General features: G+C 52.4%; 1 protein-coding gene across 19 annotated transcripts in view; it reads left to right on the plus strand.

The window, feature by feature from the left end:
- NCOR2 (nuclear receptor corepressor 2) overlaps positions 1-19,359 on the plus strand; it is a 290,104-nt gene that overhangs the window by 197,456 nt on the left and 73,289 nt on the right. For 11 of the 19 annotated variants that reach the window (XM_064727114.1, XM_064727123.1, XM_064727117.1 and 8 more), the window contains 4 exons: positions 7,215-7,281; positions 12,293-12,480; positions 13,906-14,002; positions 16,328-16,506. In XM_064727114.1, the coding sequence (XP_064583184.1) occupies positions 7,215-7,281; positions 12,293-12,480; positions 13,906-14,002; positions 16,328-16,506 (531 nt within the window). The remainder of the gene's footprint in view (positions 1-7,214; positions 7,282-12,292; positions 12,481-13,905; positions 14,003-16,327; positions 16,507-19,359) is intronic. The other 8 variants (XM_064727128.1, XM_064727121.1, XM_064727127.1 and 5 more) reach the window with 3 other exon arrangements.

Below are 19,359 nucleotides of genomic sequence, written 5' to 3' on the forward strand. Positions count from 1 at the left end.
TTTTGACTGAGTTACGCTTGGAGGTTCACATCTGATCTACAATTTTTCCACAAGCTGAATTTGAAGATATTTTTTGTCTTTTCCTTGTTCTTAATATGTTTGTGCCTTTCTGCTCCAGAAGAGCAGCTTCTGCTCCATTGCCTGGAGGTGGCTGTTTCCATAGAGGATGGAGTAAATCCTCAGGGTGCTGGGAGATACCAGCCAGATGCATTAGAACATCAGGACAGCTGCCAGGACACCGCAGGTTATATTCTGCCAAGGTGTAATTGGATGCAGATTCTCCAGAACAGCTTCACCCTATGCAGATTTAACCATGATGAAAAAACCTTTTGGCAGATTGCTGGAAAATCATCTGGGTTGTGATTCTGTCCACAAATCCTCGCTGCATCCTGGCTGTGTTGAACTGCCCCCATGTGAAGCTGCTTTGGAGCCCCATGGGCACAAGATGGCCAGGCTGCTATTGTCACAAATACCTTTTATAGCTTTTTTTTTTTTTTTTGCTTTGTTTTTAAACGCTTCTTAGTGTGAATTTTTTATTCTCAGTTGAATGTTTGCAAGTGTCAGTGGGAAGGCATTTGAATATCAGAAAGCCAGGATTCCTCGATTTCTCCACAGCTATACTCTGTGCCTTGCAACACTCATTTAATTCTCCCTTCTTGTTTGCTTTGCTTTTCAGCTGGGATGAGTCACGTATGCTAATAGAGCTGGCTGGGGACTTACCGGGAGAATTTCTCCTCTCACTGAAATGTTACCGGTCTCTTATATTCATGGAGTTTTATGGCCTGTCTCCTATTCAGTACAGTTAAAATTAATTTCATGCCCCAGTTCATTCCAGTGTTTGCAGCTTCAAAAGCTTTTAAGTCCTATTTAGCTGCCTGGCTGTGCTCTGCTCCTCGCCTGCACGGTCCCTTTGGTTCACCTGTGAGTGCAGGCTTCGAGCAAACATGGTTAATTTTGTATGCTACATCTGCTGTGGGATCCAAGGCACCCTTGAGTGGTTTGTTCCAAAGCCTTGACCTACCTTTGATGGGACCGTGTCCTTTCTGTTTGAAATTCCTGTGTTGTTGGAGAGAAGGGCTCTGCCATTTCCTTATCAAGAAAAGAGGAGGGCAAGGTGGCATTTAGTGCCCTCATTTCATAGGGATGGGGTGAGCTTTGCCCCCGTGGCTGGTTTGTCAAGGTGAGAGTTTTTTGGCTTTGCAGCAGACTGAAAAGTTTATCCAAGATGCATCACAGCCCTGAGCACAGCTGGAAACCACTCGAGTGATTCTGCATCAGTTGAGAAGGCTACAAAAGAGCCTTTTTCTACATCTTGGTGAAATACAACAAATGCAGAATATGCTGGTGCACCAGTGAAGCACCAGGGCCTCTGGTCAGGGTCTTTATTTCAGGGCTTTGCCAGCTGTTTGTACAAGGATGAGAGCTGCCCTGCCCACCCTGCCACTGTAGTGACTCTGCGCATTCCCCAGGCTCAGGCTCCAAAGATATTAACCTTCTTTCCTCCGAGTGTTTGAGAAATGACAAGATGTTGTTCACATGAGCAGGATCAATTACCTGCTGTCTGTCTGAAGAGATGTTCTCCAAGGGGGCCTTGGTCTCTAGGCAGGAGATTCCTGCTCGGTCAGCCATGAAAACACCCGGCAGGGCTCTCCTCCCCCTTCCCAAAGCAGTCATCCTGCAGTCACATTCTGTGAGACTTGTGTCTGAAAGCAAAATGTGAGCTTGCCTGAGCCTTGAAAAAGCAGACAGAAAGCAAAGGGAATAGCCCAGGGTAAGTGTATGCAGGGTGCTGTTCACAGGGTTTGCTTTAAGCCTCCCCTTCAAGAGCTTCTCCTTGCTTTACACTGAAATTCAGGAATGCTGGGGGGAAATCAGATTGTGTCCCCTCAAGATGCTTAGGGAGGTGTTGGAGAACCTCTCTGGATGTACAGTTAAAACAGAAGGAGAGCTCAGTGTGATTTGGGTTTTCTCACATGCCCAGATCCAGCAGCAGCAGAGCTGGGTGCACTGTTAATATTTGCACATCTGGGTTCCTGTCTGCAGCTGAGAGCTTCTTGGGGAGAGGGCAGGAAATCTGCCTCTGCAGAATCAAAATCTGAAGCCAGGATTTTCACAGAGGTTTCAGGGCTTCTGAATCTCTTTTTGTTTTCTAAGTGCCCCCCCAAAAGAGCAGAACAGCTGTCTTCTGAAAATCTCAAACTGTGGCTTTCCAAATCACTTTTCACATTGGGAAATTTAAGTCATCTTTTCATTACTTGCTGTTTAGGGGATTTAGTAGCACTGGATTGCCTCTAAATTCACAGTTGAAGCCTGACATGTAACACAAATGTTCTTTCAAACCCTGTCATTACTAATGCATTCTCTTTCAGGTCTTTTTATTAGTGCTTGTAGACATTTTCCTCATTAGAAATTCACCTAGCAGCTCCCTGCTCATCCCATTCAAGGTTTCTCATCTCTTTTATTCTCTATTGGCATGCACCAAGGCAGCAGATTACCTGGTGATGAATTACTAAATGATGGAGACACACACTGCTACCTTCTGCTTTTTCCTCTTGCCAGTAAAAAGCCAGTTCTGGTTTGGAGGGGGAGTAACTTGCAACACTTGGGCTTGTGTTGTCAGTTTGGGCTTCAGGGCATGGCCGGGGTGTTTCTGGGCACCAGCAGCCTCCTGGTACATCCCGAGTTACAAACCTCTGCCCCTTCAGAGGCACTGATGGTGCTGAGGGTTTATCCATCCCAGTGCCCAAGGGCTCTGGGGTAAATAACTAAAGATCTGCTTTGCTTTCCTTCCCCAGAAAGTGTTTCTAAATATTGCAAGGAGCTGCTCTGAACAGCTGGCTCTCCAGAAGCATGCCCTGCCTTGGGGTTAGTGGGTTACAGTGTGTTAGCAGCTGGAGCTGTGTGCTGCAGCCATTTCAGAGCGAGCAGGGAATGAGTGCAGTGACCTGTGAGCAGGGTGAGCTGCTCCTGCCCTCGCTGTGGGACTCCTGTGGCTGCCCTGAGCTGCAGCTGGGGATCCTGGCACAGCCCTGCACAGGAGCAGAGGGGAGGACAGAGCTCTTTGGGTCTCCATTGCCTCTGGGCTGGTTTCAGAGCTCTCTGGGGTCTCCATTGCCTCTGGGCTGGTTTCAGAGCTCTTTGGGTCTCCCTTGCCTCTGGGCTGGTTTCAGAGCTCTTTGGGTCTCCATTGCCTCTGGGCTGGTTTCAGAGCTCTCTGGGTCTCCATTGCCTCTGGGCTGGTTTCAGAGCTCTCTGGGTCTCCATTGCCTCTAGGCTGGTTTCACCTCAGAGCGTTGTTGCTGTGCTCCTCAGGTCTCCTGATTTGCAGATCTCTCATCTCCCTGTGCTTTGTTTGGCTGGAGCTTCCTCAGTTTCCTACCCTTGCCTGTGTGATCCATCTCGCTGTACAATGGCTTTGCCAGCTGCTCGCTGCCTCCTTCCCATCACTCTTTGAGTTTGGTCCCTACTTTGTTTGCTCTGGCTGATGAAAGACGTTCCTGTGTAATTAAATACCCCTGATTAGCTTTGCTCAAATAGCAAACTTCCTTTCATCTCGTCTCGCACCGGTTGAAGGTCTCCCCAGGCTTGGCCAGGTGTGCATCAGCCCTTTGTGTCCTTTGGGAGCTTCTCCAGGGCTTTGGCAGCTCCCCACACGGGCACACAGCAGCCCTGACACGCAGGCGTGCGCCCACATCCTTTTAACATCAGCCTCAGGAAGGACCCGTGTGGACCTGGGCCAAGTGGCTCAAAAGTCAGAGCTACAGGTTCTCTCCTTGACTGGCTCCATTGTGAAAGTCATGAAACAAAAGCAACCTTGGGCCAAGGCAGGGAAGGTGGAAGCAGCTGTCTGCCACAGGGCTGGCTTGGCTGTGCTGGCAGTGGGACCTGGGTTTCACTCAGCAGTGTGGGGCTGGCTCGGAGAGCTGTGCTCCTGTGGGGCAGTCAGTGGGGCAGGGGGAAGAGGATGAGCTCTGCAGCACAGGGAAGTCAGGGGTGGAGATGGGCTCCATCCATAAGGATGAGTTGACCACAAGGATGGGTTTCACTCAGCAGTGTGGGGCTGGCTCGGAGAGCTGTGCTCCTGTGGGGCAGTCAGTGGGGCAGGGGGAAGAGGATGAGCTCTGCAGCACAGGGAAGTCAGGGGTGGAGATGGGCTCCATCCATAAGGATGAGTTGACCACAAGGATGGGTTTCACTCAGCAGTGTGGGGCTGGCTCTGAGAGCTGTGCTGCTCTGTGAGCTCACCAGGCAGTGGGGCAGGGGGAAGAGGATGAGTTCTGCAGCACAGGGAAGTCAGGGATGGAGATGGGCTCCATCCACAGATGAATTGTTGAGCACAAGGATGGGGATGTGCCATCTGGCAGCCTTTGAACACCAGCTCACCAGAAGCTGGGGGGCTCTGTGTCCATCCCAGCCTGCCCAGTCCTAGGGACACTGCTGAGGGTAAGCAGGGAGCCCACACAGCCTCCCCACCTGTGCTCTTACCTTAAAACACAGCAACACAACCCTCCCAACATCCATCTGCTGAGCACAGTGGGAATGCCCTCGGTGGGGTACCACACACAGCCAGCTCACACGGATGTAAACCATATTTTAGTGCTTGCTCCTTAGTCCCAGCTTCCTATCCCTTATAACCATCTCTATCCCACCACATTCTTCGTGAATGGAAACTATTCCTATCACTATACCAGAAATAGCCAAGAAACAGGAAAAATCCCAGAAGATCCCAGAAGATCCCGGTGTGGTGTGACAGGCCAGCCCAGCAATACTTTCAACTGCCCACAAGAGTCACTGTTGCTTTATCTAAGGAGCACCATTCCTCCTGCCTGGGAGCTGCCTGATTCCTTCACCCCTGTGCAGTTCAGGTCTCCATCCTTGGTGCTTCCCCAGCAAACCGCAGGGCTCAGGCAGGGGAGGAGGAGAAGGGAGGAAGGCTGGCACCTTGCACGAGCAGCCCTTGCCATGTGCCTCTCCTCAGTGGTTGTTTCAGTGCCCAGCTCCCAGCAGACAGCCCTCACCTTCCTCTCCTGTGCACAGCAGTTGTGCTGGGCTGGCTGATTTGCCCAGGGAGCACAGCGTGTGCTTGGGAGACACATGGCCCGAATTAACCTCGCTGCAAACGGTTTCTAAGTAACAGCAGTACATGTAGCAAGATAAACTGTGAAGCCTATTTATATTTACCAAGATTGTATTAACCTTTGAAAGGTTGACCTTATGCAAAAACAAAACAAAACAAAAAGATAAAGTGGCAAAAACATTCAGGGCATGAGGGGGTTTGTTGTTGTTGTAATCCTTTCACTCTTTGATTACTTCAGCCTTGGTGGTGGTAAACATACCCTGGCTTTCAAGGCATTTCTGATTTTTGCAGCTGCAGAGCCATCAAGGCTTTGCCTGTGTTCGCACTTTCAAGGTCAGCCATGATGCACAACTCAAGGCAACCCATCAGCTGCGTAAGAGCTGCTGATTTCTGCATTTGCTCTCCTGTTTTCTAAGAACTTGTGCAGCACATCCAGCAGCAGCAGCAGGGTGTCAGAACCCCAGGATGCTCCTGATGTCACCCAGGTGACATGGGGAGGGCAGGGCCTGACTGAGCTGGGCTGGCCCCAAGGGACAATCCAGGACCCATCTCACACATGAGCATCATTAGCACCACCCCAAAGGTTTCCTTGTTGGAGCTTCCATTAGAATCAGGGATAAACAAACAACAGGAATGTGTTTGTTGGGCACAGTGACCCTGCAAAGAGCTGAACCTTGGAAGGAAATGTGTCTGGCTGGGTCTCTGAGGCACCACACGGTGCTGGGGCCATGGGGGAAAGCTCACAGTGTGTGATGTGAAGGGATGCAGGAGCGTGTGGGGAGCTGGGGCTGGCAAAGCAGTGCTGCAGGGAGCTGTGGTTCCCAGGGCAGCCCTTGCTGTGGGCTCACTGTCATTCCTGTGAGTGCCCATGCATGGTTCAGTGGTGTAGCAAGAAGAGAGTTCGAAAAGGGAAAAATGTTGATGCTTTCTGCAGTGTTTTCCATCCCTAAACTTTGCCAGGACTGCCCCCAGTTCTCTCTGAGAGAGCTGGGCCCTCTGCCCCTTCCCAAGCAATCCTGTTTGCTGCTCATTATGCTGAGGGATTTCCAAGGGCAGGAGGATGGGTTTTCCCTTCCTGCTAGCCACACAGGGGGGGAATGAGGAAGCAGCAAGGGTGTCTCTTCATTCAGCTAAATCCCACAGAACATGCCTACATGAGACTGCTAAGCTCCTGATCAGTAATTACACACTGCAGCTCTGCCTTTAATCGGGATAAAAGACTTAAGGAAACTCCTCTGCCCCTGGTCTCTACCTTTTACCTGGAGACTTTATTGCTGTGAATATTAGCAACAGGAGCAGCCACAGGAGCTCAGCTCTGGGGCTCACGCTGCCTCTGGGAGCTCCTGCAGCCTTTTCAGCTCTGTTCTGCTCCCGTGCTGCTTCTCCTTGAGCAGTTCTTTCATGCTGCCTTTAGAAAGTAGAAAGAAGAAGAAAGTGAGGGGATGTTTGGGCAGACGCTGGGGTGGTTGGGGTTGTGGTGGCCAGATTCCCCCTTGAGGTCCCAATTCTGCAAGTGGCTGAACATTCCTGGCTGGCTGTTTGCAGCTCTGTCGGGCGCAGCTCCAAGGAAGCAAGAGGTCAGGAGATAAGTGCTGCAAGCCCTGCTGTGATCCTGCCTCCTTATCAGGCCCTCAGAGCCCTTGGGGGAGCTCTGACATGCCCATCACTGCTGATCTGGGGTGCCCAGGGTGGGCTCTGCTCGGGGGTGCCCCCTCCTGCCATGCAGAGCTTGGCCCGAGCCCCCCAGCTCTTGGGCACCCACTGGGCTTCTGCAGAAAATGTGAAATGAGTGAAGGTCCAGCCTGACCCATGGGTAGATGCAGAGCTGAGTGTCTGCCCACGTGTGTGCTGAGAACACAGGGAAGGTTTGCAGTGGGACTTTATTAATTTAGTTCTCAGCGTTAGTCCTGGATTACCCACAGATGTGGGTGAAGTTCCCGGTCTCAGAGGTTTGTTGGTCTTTCTCTAAGCTGGCTCCAGGTCTGAGATAAGAGCATTTGCTGTTCTCAAGTTGATGCAATTCCAAGTTAAGGTGGAAACTGTGCTGCACACTCTTTTGGGAGTGGGGAAAGCCAGGCTCTGTATTTCAGCCGCCTCGTTAATCAGATCTCATCTTTTTTTTTCTCTCTCTTTACAGAAACCAGGCAATGCGGAAAAAGTTAATTTTATACTTTAAGAGGAGAAATCATGCGCGCAAACAGTGGGTAAGTGATTCCCTCAGACCTTATTTTCTATGTATAAAAGAGCGTAATTTATTATGTGAGAAAGAAAAGGATGGTTTCCAGCAGAGAGGTGCTGCTACTCTGTACTTTGCCTGTTATATTACTGTGGAATCTCTCCCGCTTAAAATAACACGAGAAGGAGAGGTCCCGGAGCCTGCTGCAGGCAGCGCCTCCCTCTGCAAGTGCCTCCCACAGAGCAAACACTTGGGGCTGCCTTAATCACAGCAGAGCCCATCATTGATCTCAGAAAGCCTATTCACAGCATAAATGTCTGCTTTGTGAGTAATTGAACCCTAAGAGAGGTGTGAAACAAGCTGACTCTGCTTCGGGTAAATGGTCTGAAGGCTGCTCTGCCTCCTTCCAGCTGACCACACAGCAATGTTCTAGGAATTTGTGGTTTAAAAACAAAACTCAAGCTCCGTGCCAGTTTGTTTCTAGGCAGTGTTGCCTGCAAGAGTTCCAGTGACCTTTAAGGACACAGGTCCTGGTTGGGTAAGGGGCAAGGCAGGGCTGGTCATGAGGCTTCAAAGGCGTTTGTTGCAAAGTCTGCAGTTCTCAGAGGAGAAAGTTCAAGTGGGTTTCACAGAATTTGTACATTTTCCGTGCTGACACTTGCAGTGGTTCCCAGCAGGAGCTGGAAGGCAGAGCCAGCACAGAAGGGGAAATGCCAGGAAAACCAGTGGCTCCCACCAGGCAGGTGCATTTTGCAGAGTCTTTCAGTGATGGATGATTCAGCTCACAGGGCTTCACTTTTCAGGAGGAAAATGTAAATACTGATTCATGTTCTCTGTCCTGGGGCAGCTCAAGAGCCAGTGTTAGTGTCTTGCATTGGCAATGGTGCAGGTTTTCTCAGTGTCTTTAGGGCTGGTTTTGACAGAAGTGCCAAAACTGGGAGGAACTGTTGGAAAAATTCAAAATAACAAGCCTGGGAAGTGATTTGAAGGCTGTACATTTAAAAGAAACTTCCAATACATATATTTCTAAGGCAGATATCATATTATTTTTTAATTTATTTAGAATAATTATTTTCCTTCTTCATGCTTTCTGTTTACCTGCTGTTTTCTACCAGTATTCCAAAAGCCACAGCCCTTGCATTCCCAAGGAATGGTTGTGTCTGCCATTTGTGCCCAAATACGTGTTCATTTAGACTTGTTCATGATAAAGCTTCTCCCAGGGCAAGGGGTGCAGGGTTACAGCTCCATCAGGATGTGGCACAGCAGTCCAGTGATGCTCTGGGCACCTCCCCTCCTGCAGCTGAGGATTCTGCATGGTGGGAAGTGGGTCAATATATTGCAATATAATAATATTCTGTAATTCAGATTGCAGAGCACCACGTGGTTCTGTTGGAAGCAGGAGGGAAGTGCCCAGGAACTGCTTTCTGGTGGAAATGGCTGGTTGCTGTGCTAAGCCTGGAGTGAGTTGCTGTGTGTGAATATCAAGGAGCTGGGGGAAAAGGTTTAATTAGGCTGCAAGAGCACAGTTCCTAAAATACGACTTGCAGTAAAGTCGCCTGTCATGCAAAATAGGTGAATTTCTGCCAGCCAGTTTATTCAGTGTCCTTGAAAGGGGATTTTTCAGTTTAGGGAAGCGTTTTGCCTATTCTACAAAATAGGCAACATACGGTTGCTGAATTTGCAAAGTGAATACATTTGCTGATTCTGTTTGCAAAATGGGTATGCTTAGCTATTTTTCTGCCTATTTTGTAGCAGACCCTATTTTTAGCAAAGCCCATCCACATGCCAGCGTTTCTTTCTGGCTCTTTTGCTTTCTGGGGTATTGTTGCTGCCTGGGGCTGGCTGGAGCAGGGTCAGAGCAGGGTCCAGCCCCCAGAGCCCCATCCCAGAGGATCCACAGGGCTCCCTCCTGCCTGCACGGAGGTCAGCACAGCAGAGAACATTTAATTGCCATCGGGGGGATGATGCAGAGAGGGAGTGGTGAAGGGAGCTGTTCTGCCTGTGAGGGGTTGGTCTCCATCAGCCAAGGGAGGAAAACCACGGGGCTTGCAGAGGGATTGGACTGGTTGCTCCTGTCACCTTCGCTCTCCTCCTCCCTCCAGAGAGCTGCTCTGTTCCCTGGAGCTGTGGGAGGGCTGGGGCTTGGCACAGCCCACGAGCTGCCTTCAGCTGCTACGGCAGCGTTACTATCCATCCATTTTTAGATCCCTGCCAGGTCCGGTTGGGCTCGCTGTCACTCACTGGTGTGATGGAGAGGGGAGCAGAGGGGGCACCCCTGCCCAAAGCCAGCACAGATGGTTGCTCAGGAGTGGACACGCTTGCTTAGAGCTGCTCAGAGGAAGCACGGAGAAGGAATAGATGCTTCTGCTCCCGAAATGCCTGACCAGGAGCTTCTCCTGGTGGTGGAGCTGTGATGATCTGAGGAGTTTGCAGTGCTGTAGGATGCTTGGAATCCTGGCTTTTGAAGGATGCAGGATATTGCAGGGAGCCTGTGTCCCAGCTGGAGCAAAAAGCACTGGGTGGGGATGCTGCAGCCCGGCCCAGCTGAAGTTTGCATGGTGAGGAGCTCAGGAAATGCTCAGCCAGTCCATTGTGAAGCCGTGCTCTGGAGGGCAGAGCTGTGCCAGGGGGCAGCTTTGGTACTGCTGCCCTGCTGCCAGGGTGTGAGCTGCTGGGGAATCAGCAGCGTGACGTTGATGTTGCTTTTTCCATCTTCAAATGCCAGTTCCTTAGGAGAGGAATTCTGGATAAAGCTTTTGTCGAGTTGTTCCAAGGAGTGGAAGAAAAGGAGGAAGAAGAGCCGCCCTGCTGGCTGTGAGGCAGCCAGGGCCGTGCCAGGTGGCTCTGCTGGGGTGGTGGCAATGTGGGGCCCAGCACTGGCTCATTCCCACAGGGAATGACAAACCTTTGACAGCCTCAAGGCTTGTCAGCAGCCCGAGCCCTCGTGCTGGGCTCTCTCCCGGCCGTGCCGCGGGCTGGCAGCACCGGGCACCAGCTTCACAAACTCCATGGGGTATTTTTAGCTTCTTCCCAAATGTGATGCTCTGAAAGCAGGAGGATGTAGCAGATTTGCTGGCAGGGTGGGAGCTCTCGTTTTCAGGGGGCTGATGGCATTGCTTTGGGAGAGGTGAAAAGCAGCAGCTGCGATTCTGCCAAGCTGCCGCAGGCTGTTGGTGTTACCTGTAGCTCCTCGCCCAAAGTGTGAGATACCCCATGTGGGCTTTCAGGGCATTTCAATTTCTGTTCTCCTTCCTTGTTTTTATCTCGGGGCTGTTTCCTTCAGCTCCTGATGGAACCCCAGCACCCCCTGTGCATCCATGCAGGGCAGGACAGTCTCTGGCTCCAGGCATGCAAGTGGGAATTGATTTATTTGCAGGGAAAGTGTTAATCTGGCTCAGCTCTGGGGCTTCAGGTGCTCTGTCTGCCTCACGTTATTGTTGAGGTGCCTCCAAAAGGCCAAGGAGATCAAAGATGTGTTGCTGTTCTTGGATTATTGCCAGACCCAGATGGACAAACAAAACCCATGTGCCAGGATTGGTGTGACATGGGCTGCAGATTGCTGTGCATTTCCCTTGGTTTGGGTTTTTTTTTACCTCTCCTAATTTTTCTTTGTGGCCAAGAGCAAACGGGATGAGAGCAAAGTGCCTCTGGGAAATCCTGCAGCCTCAGACTTCTGGTCATAGGGCAGTGGTGGCAAGAGATGAGTTTATTTCTTAGAAATCTGGATTCCCTGTGTCTCTGTTGTAGTGCTGAGCGTGCTGGTGCTGAGCCACCCATTCTGGAAAGCAGCGTCAGGGTCAGGAGTGACCTGGGGTTTGCCATTAGAGCAACATCTGCTTTCACTTCCTGATTTGGGGCTTGGAAGGCATTTGTCAGACACAAATTGAAACCCTAAAACCCCTCTGGTCCCCCAGCTGCTCTCAGCTAGGGCTGGGCCCTGCTGCCACTGTGGAGGCTCTCAGGGACCAGACAGGGATCTTCCCACCATGGACCTTCCCTGTGCGTGGGTGTTCTCCAGCAAGAGTGTGGCAGGAGGAGGGAGAGGAGATTTAGGGTGTAATGGGAGGAGACTCATTTGCATTGCAAATCTTATCTCAGTGTTGCCAGGCTTGTCCCATAAATACCAGTCAGAAGCGCAGTGCTGGACCTGGTGGGTGTGCCATGTCACCCAGGGGCTCATGGTGTGGAAACCCTTTGCAGTGCCATGCTTTGGCAGAGCTGGGTTTGCTGTGGGATGTGTTTGTCCTGTCACATGGGCCAAAAAAGAGGAGCAGCAGCGGGAAAAGTACTTTGGCTTTTTAGGATGGTGAAGGAGCTGAGTGTGTATACACTGGCATACAGCCAGGCCACCATGCTGTATGGCTTTGGGCCTGGGTGCCTGGCTCTTGATTTTGGGGGGCCAGGCCCTTGCCTGGAGCTGCCCCATGGCCCCAGTCCCATCATCATTGCCAGCACAGAGCTGTGACTGCTGGAGCTGGTGTGTGTGGGTAGGAAGGGGTGCCTGGCCTTGGGCACCATGGCAAGCTCTCCCCAGCATGGTGAACTGGTGGCTCCAAAATTATGGCCCTGCACACCCTACTCAGATAGTGGAGACCACCTCTACTGCCCCCTGTGCCGTGTCTCAGTCCTTCCTTGTGCAGTGGCCTCAGGCAGGCCCCTTGCTCTCTGCTGGGGTGTGGAGCAGGGGCTCCTCCCCAGCACAGGCCTTTGGCTGCTGAACCAAGCACCTGCTGGGCCAGAGGATGCTCAGTGAGATGTGCAGATGTGAGGGGTGGGCTGAGCCACGCTGGGTAAGAGTCCTGGTGCCACCAAACGCGTTGGGTCTGGAGGGAAAAAGCCTGAGGGTACCTGATGGCCTGTTTTGAGAATTCACCCTTGGGTTGGCCCCAGGCCCTGGAGCACATCCATGTCCCAATAAATTGTATTTCTTTAAGCAACATGACTCACGCTCAGCCTGAGCAGCCATCGAGGGCAAGGCCTGGAGGAGTTGCCCTACCCAGGCACATCTCTGAGCTCCCTCTCTCGCTCTGCCCTTTCAGGAGCAGAAGTTTTGCCAGCGCTATGACCAGCTGATGGAGGCCTGGGAAAAGAAAGTGGAGCGCATAGAGAACAACCCTCGGCGGCGTGCCAAGGAGAGCAAAGTGCGCGAGTACTATGAGAAGCAATTCCCAGAGATCCGCAAGCAACGCGAGCTGCAAGAGCGCATGCAGAGGTTAGAGGAGAAGCGGTAGGAAGGGGCTGAGCTGGTATCAGACAGCCTTTCTTTTCTCTTTGGGAACGGGTGTGGGTTTGGTAGCGGGAGGAGCGGGCTGGGGCGGCTCTCGGTGCCTTTTCTCCCTCTCCAGTTAAAGGCAGACAGACAGACGTGAGTCTTGCTGCTTTTTCCCCAGTTTCTATCTATGATAAACTCTTCCCAGTACGAAAGGATAGGAAAAGTGAGGCCAATACCACAAGCAAGCCTTCGCCTTAAGTAATGAAACCAACTAAACCACAAAAGGCTATCACACCACACCACGTCCAAGAAAAGGACTAGCTAGCGTGGCAGAGCTCGGAAAATGCAAAAGGCTTAAGTCCTTTAACTCAGAGGTTCAAATCCTCTCCCTTGCTGCTTTTTCCCCAGGGTGGCTCAGCACAGAGCCAAAAAGAGCAAAAATGTCAGCAGTGAGACTGTCTGTCTCATGTCTGCTGCTGATCTCCCATCTGGCCACATCAGGGCCAGGGGTAGCTCCCCTGTGCCGGCCTAATTCCTGCCTCACTGCTGTGCCCAGATTAAGATGTGCAAAACTTGCAGGTGCATTTGGTCACATTGATGATTTATTACATGCACATGCTTTGAACATCTGCAGAGGTTGTTGGAATGACCACAGACAACATGAAGGGAGCAAAATGTCTCGCTGGAAGGGATGTCCCCTGTCTCTCCCACCCCCTGTCCATTTTCTTCCTTGGAAGTGCAATTGAGGTCATGTTGTTTTCTGCCAGGAGAAGACTCGATTTCACGATCTCCACCCTTTTTGCTGAAAACTCCCTGTCCTTCCCATTTCAGCCCTGGCACCTTGCCTGGGGTCACCTGATATGCAGAAAACCTAAACCCTTCTGCCAGCATCCCATCCTTGTGCCCCACTAACAACTGGGTGGGTCGAAACTTCCTAACTGATGGCTTTATTTGCCTGAAAGAGAAAGGGAGAAATGGTACTGAGAAATGCTTTAATTTTTTACCTGATACATAAGAAAAGTTGTAATTCCTTGGGATGTGTGGCTGTTGCTATAAGGGGAAGATGTCAGTGGATGGGTTTGATTTAAAACTTCCCACAGCATTTTGCAAACCAGATGTGGTGGCACAGTGCTGACACCAACACCTTTGTAGCATTGCTGTGGTGGGGTGAGCAGGGGAAAATGTGGAGGGAGGGTGTGGTTGGGCATGAAATGTCCTTGTGTTCTAGCAGTCCAGGAAGCTGACACAGGTAAGGAAAGTGGCTTTGAGGCTCTTGACCTGTGAGCCCCAAACGCAGGTGCCTTTCCCACAGTGTGGGACGGGGTGGCCTGGGTGGGATGTTGGGATATGGCTGTTCTGGAGGTCAGAATGGTCTTGAACATGGTTTGCTGGTTATGAAGTGGAGCATCAGTGCCTGAGAGTGTCACTGCCCTTTCCCAGCAGGGTAGGACAGAGGGGCAGTGGCGGGCTCTCCATGTCGGCCGCGCGCAGCGAGCACGAGGTGTCCGAGATCATCGACGGGCTCTCGGAGCAAGAGGTGAGAGCAGCTTCCCCTTCCTCATCCTCCTCTTCCCCCTCACTCTGTCTGCTCTGAGGAGGCCAAGACAGGACTGGCAGGTCACACAGAGAAGTCCTGTGCCAAATCCCACTAAGTTTAGGTCCCACTGAGGTTGGGGAGGTTGTTGTGATGGCAAACACTTTCTGGATAGGATCCAAAGTCAGATGTTTATTTAATACACATCAGCATCTTCCCAGCCATGTGAGAGATGTAATGGAGCTGTGCAATGGTTGTGCCAGAGCAAAACATGGAGCTGGTGGCCAGTAGGTTGGGTTTATGAGCATTTGGCTGTCTCTTAGGGACCTGAAACCCCAGTGTGCTGCTCATCCTGGGTAGCACCCCACAAACAGCTCCTGGCTGTGGTTTGTACTGGAAGTGAAGATGGGAAGGGGAAGGGCAGGGAGCCAGCACCCAGGCTGCTGGGTGGAGGGGTTTTTCTGTTTGGTTTTGTTTTGAATGGGCTGTGTGACTTGACACAGGGGAATCCTATGGAATGAATGGTTTGTACATGAGCCAGTTGGCCCACATCTTCTGGGAGTGCTCCATTCATCTTGAAACATCCCTGTGACCTCGGCTTCGTTTGGATCTGGTTTCACAAGGGTTCCACTCTTGGCACAGAGGCGAGCTGCAGTGAATGGATCATGTTTGGGAGGGGAGAGCAGCCCTTGCCCAGCAATAGCTGGGATGTTTGCTGCCTGTGCTCCACGGCTGATCCCTCTGTGGGATCCCAGGCACTTTGCTCTGAGCCAGTTAAGGTGACAGCATGGAGGACACAGGTCTTGGAAACAGAGGGGAATTTCACAGCCCTGGAGAGGTGCTGGCCAAGAGGAGGGTTAGCTGATCCCCTCCATCCCCTGCACAGTGTGCTGCTAAACTCCACCCCAACAGCCTCCTGCTGAGCCCCAAATCTGCTTTGCTTGTCCTAGAGGAGACCTTAAGAGCTTCCAGCTCTTCCACAGGGTTGGAAGGAGCAGGGAGGTGAGAGCTGGGGAGCATCTCTGGCAGCAGGGCCAGCTCTCTGCCCCAGCACGTTGCTGGAGAGGAGAGGGGTCTGGCTGGTGGGGTGTAGTGGCAGCACCCAGCACCCCAAGAGGCACTGTGCCCTTAGCTGTGGGCAGTGCTCCCACAGCATCCTCTCTGCTCTGCACAGGGGCTTCTCCTGTCAGCAGGGACAGTCTGCAGGTACCCAGGCTGATGCTCAGCTGAGAGCTGTTCCTCCCCTCCCACCATGAGGAGGCATCTGGAGCAGCCAGTTTCTGAACAGGAGGTGTCCTAGTGAGGATGAAGGTGATCATGTGTTGAAATGTCCATATCTGCAGAGAGATGTGCTTTAGGAGGAGGAGGAGCAGGTTGGGTCTGATCAGGCACAGCAGGGAAGCAGAGCAGCACTGGGCAGGCTGGAGTCAGCAGCTCTTTGGAAGGGTTGGCCATGGCTGTTCTCCCAGGAACCAGCATCTATGTGGCTGTAAATGAAAACAGCAGCACCTGAGACCTGGCCTTCCTGGGTCAAGGGTTGGAGTTTGAGCAGTGACATCCCAGGTCCCAGGGAGACTCAGACTGATGGTGCAATTGAAAGGGGGTGGCCAGAGCATCCCTTTATCCCCACAGGTGGATCTGTGCCAGGGGATCACCAGCAGCTCAGCCAAAGGGACAGTCCTGGCATTTGAGCAGAACACAGCACAAATGAGACATCACATTGGCCTCTCTGTTGCAAGTACTTAAGGGAACCAGTGTGCCCAGTCTGTCCTGTCCTGGTGTGCAGCTGGGGCTTTGGATGAACTTTGTGCTCCATAGGATGGAGTAAAGGCATCAGAATATGTCCCAGGGTGTTGCATTAAGGAATGACAGCCTCATTTCAGTGACATGTGAAACCTCCTGGAACGATTCCTGTGGAAGGGAAACAGGATGTCTGCCTGTGCCCACCTTTTCAGGAAGCTTTGCAGAGCTGGCCCACTTCCCTCACAGTTGGAAAGGGGCTTTAGGAGGCTGGGAGGGGGTTGGCATTCCCTGTGCCACCGCTGCTTTGACTTGTTTCTCATCATGGTCAGGACTCACTTAAGTCAGACATTTCCACACAGGATCTTGAAGCTTTTTATTCCAAAATGAAAGATTAATTGTTTCCTGGCTGACAGCGATAGCCTCTTTCAGCGTTTAATTTACAATTACTCCGGCAATAAAGCTGTCTAGTGCTTGCTTTTGAATTCTCCTGTTCCTCCCCCTGTCCTTTTCCTCTGGAACATCTGTCCCCTGCATCCCCCGTGGGCCCGTGGTGCTGACCAGCTGTTGTGTGTGCTTTCCCCCAAGAACCTGGAGAAGCAGATGCGCCAGCTCGCCGTCATCCCGCCCATGCTCTACGATGCCGACCAGCAGCGCATCAAATTCATCAACATGAACGGCCTCATGGATGACCCCATGAAGGTCTACAAGGACAGGCAGGTGATGAACATGTGGAGCGAGCAGGAGAAGGAGACCTTCCGGGAAAAGTGAGTGCAGCCCCCTCAGCTCTGTGTGTGCAGCCCCGGGGAGCGCGGGCGGGATCCCTGCAGGGATGTCCCAAGTGCTTGGCTGGTCCCCCACAGACACAGCCTGAGTTGCTGTGTTACCTTGAACCTGGTGATGCTTCTGCACAGAAACTTCAGGCCTTGGTGTGTGGTTGGGGTGGAAAGCTGCTGCTCATGGCAGGGTAAGAACAGGAACTTTTTCACCTTTTGCATTCCCTGTTGTATCAGCCAGTTTAAAGATAACACCAGATAAACCCAACACTCCATTCACATTGCCTTTCTGGATTTTCATGCTGTCCTTTGGGCACTGTGTGTCCAGGGGATTTTTGGGGCTGTCAGCATCCAAGCCCCTTATGTAGACCCCCCCTCAGGCTGCAGCTCCCAGCTGGTGCTCTCCCCCAGTGCTCCATCCTGCTGTCTGCAGGATTTGCCACCGGCTGCTGTTTCCATGGATGCGTTCCCACATCACACACGTGCAGACTCTGGCTGTGGTGCTTGCTCCTGTTTGCAAGCAGTGCTTGAGAACAGCTTGGTTCTATCAACTGAGATCACTTGGGGAGTCGCTGATTCCTTCCCTGGGTACCACTGTGCTGTCAGCCAAGATGTGGGTGCTCAGCTTGGTCTCACATCCAGATTCCCCTGAATCCTGTAGCCCAATGGGGACCCAGGTGTGTTTGCACGGAGGACTGGAGTCTCCCTGGTGCCCCCAGTGTGCTGTGAAAACAGAGCTGGAGTTCAGCTTCCAGTGGGATGAGCTCTGCTGGGGCTCCCTGCTGTGGACCTGAGGGACATGGAGGTGCATGGATACACCAGGACCACATTGTCCTGAGCAGCACCACTTAGTCTGGCCTCTGGACAACCAGGGGATGGCTCCAGGGATTTCCAGCCATGCTGGAAGCCTCTCTGTGTCCAGGATCCCTCCTCCTCCTCCCCCTGCTTGTCAGGACTCCTGTTTGCAGCTGAAATAATTAATTGCCAAGATGGACCAAAAAAGAACAAAACAAACAAACCAGCTCCAAGCCTTTGATAGAGGAGAATCCTCATTGCTAATTAGCCTTAAAATGTGCCACTCCAAACAGCCAGGCTTGCCACAAATGACGCAAAGACTAATTACTTGGTCTCTAATGGCAGGGCTGTGCCTGCCTAATGGGGCTGGAGGAATCCACACCCAGTGTGTGCATCCTGCAGTGCACAGTGCATTCTGTGTCATCACTGGGGGTGATGCAGGGCTCCAGGCAGGAGTACAGCAGGGTTTCAGGGCTCTCACCAAGCTCGTTTGGAGCGGTTGGTACTCAGGAGCTGTAAGGAGGGTGCAGGGAGCCCTGTCCCAGCTCTCCCCCAGCCTGGCGTGCTGCTAGCCCAGCTGCCTGCTGTGCTGCAGCTTCTGGCCTGGGTTTTTAAGGTGAACTGGAGTTGTGTCATCCGTGATCGTGACCTCGAGCTGGCCTCCTCCTGAGACCAGGAAAACTTGGTTCAACCTTTTGTTCAGTTGGCAGGGCTCTTGGAGTAAACAGGCAAGGCTGACAAGCTCCAGGTCTGAACTATTTTAGCTGTCAGAACATAACCACGAGGAAGAACCTGATTTGATTTGCTTCTGGGCAGGATTTCAGGTCTCTGCTGAGAGCCCATTGCTGGCCTACTCCCAGGGAAGCTGTGGTTTGCTGCTGAAGGAGCAGGGTGCTGCTCAGGCATCGAGGCTGTGTTGTGCTGGGCAGTGGGAGAATGCAGCATCCACCTCTCATTATGGGGAGATGGCCTGGCCCATGAAAAGGAGTGGATTGTTATCTGCATTGCCCCAGCAGTGGGTTAGCATCATTGAAAACTCTGTCTGTGGTCAGCCTAGGGTTTGTGCTGTGTGCAGAGTGAGGAGCCAGCTCTGGCTCTGTGCCCTCACCCCAGGCTGTCTGAGCAGCCTGTCTGGTTTGCTTTCTTCCTTTTTTTTTTTTTTTTTTTTTTTTTTTTTTTGTCCCCTCTAGCATTTCTGGTTTCTTTTTTGTTCTGGTGACCAGTTATGGTGACAGGGATCTTGCGGTGCCACCCAAACCACATGGGAGTTCTGCATCAATGTGGGTGACAACACCCATGTCCTGCTGCATGGCTGGAGTTGGTCAGGCCCTCTCTGAGCTCAGCTCAGTGCCTTGACTCCATTGGGACAGAGCAGCAAAAGCAGGAGAGAGCTGTGCCAGGTGCCCCAGGGGAGTCACTGGCAGGGCTGGAGACGTGAGCTCCTCACCATGTCCTGCCCATGTTCCACCCACACCACAGCTCTCCCACCTTTTGCCTTGATCCATTTCCCCAGGGCACAGAGCTGTCATTTCCTGGGAGCTGGCAGAGCTGCACGTGCTGAACGTGGCTCTCCCTGCCTGCTCAGCTCCCTGGGGCAGAGCCCGTGCTGGTGGCCACCTCTCCTGGCACAGAGTCACCACTCACCGGGCTGTCCATGCTTTGGCAGTGCATTGGTTAACTGTGCTGCCAGCAGCACCTCCTGCCAAGGTGCTTCCACACCAGCCAGGCACAGGATTTGGTGGAGGAGGGATCTCTGAGCTTCCCCTGAGCAGGCAGTGTGCCCCCCCAGGCTGCCAGAGCCGGGGGGAGCTTGCTGACAGCTCTTCCCCTTGCTGGGCATGAGGTGGTGTTTGTCAGAGCTGCTGTGCCACTGGGCATCTCTTGAGCAGCTCAGCAGTGTGGCAGCTCTGTGCTTCCTCCCAGGGTTTGGGTTTCCCTTCCTGTCCTTTACAGCTGCTCCCAACAGCCCAGCAGGGCTTGGGGTCCTGCTCAGCACCAGGGCCACCCATGGCCACGATGTGGGGTGTGTTGGCAATTCCTCACCCTTTC

The sequence above is a fragment of the Zonotrichia leucophrys genome, chromosome 15 (genome assembly GCF_028769735.1).
Source record: "Zonotrichia leucophrys gambelii isolate GWCS_2022_RI chromosome 15, RI_Zleu_2.0, whole genome shotgun sequence".
Taxonomy (NCBI): Eukaryota; Metazoa; Chordata; class Aves; order Passeriformes; family Passerellidae; genus Zonotrichia; species Zonotrichia leucophrys.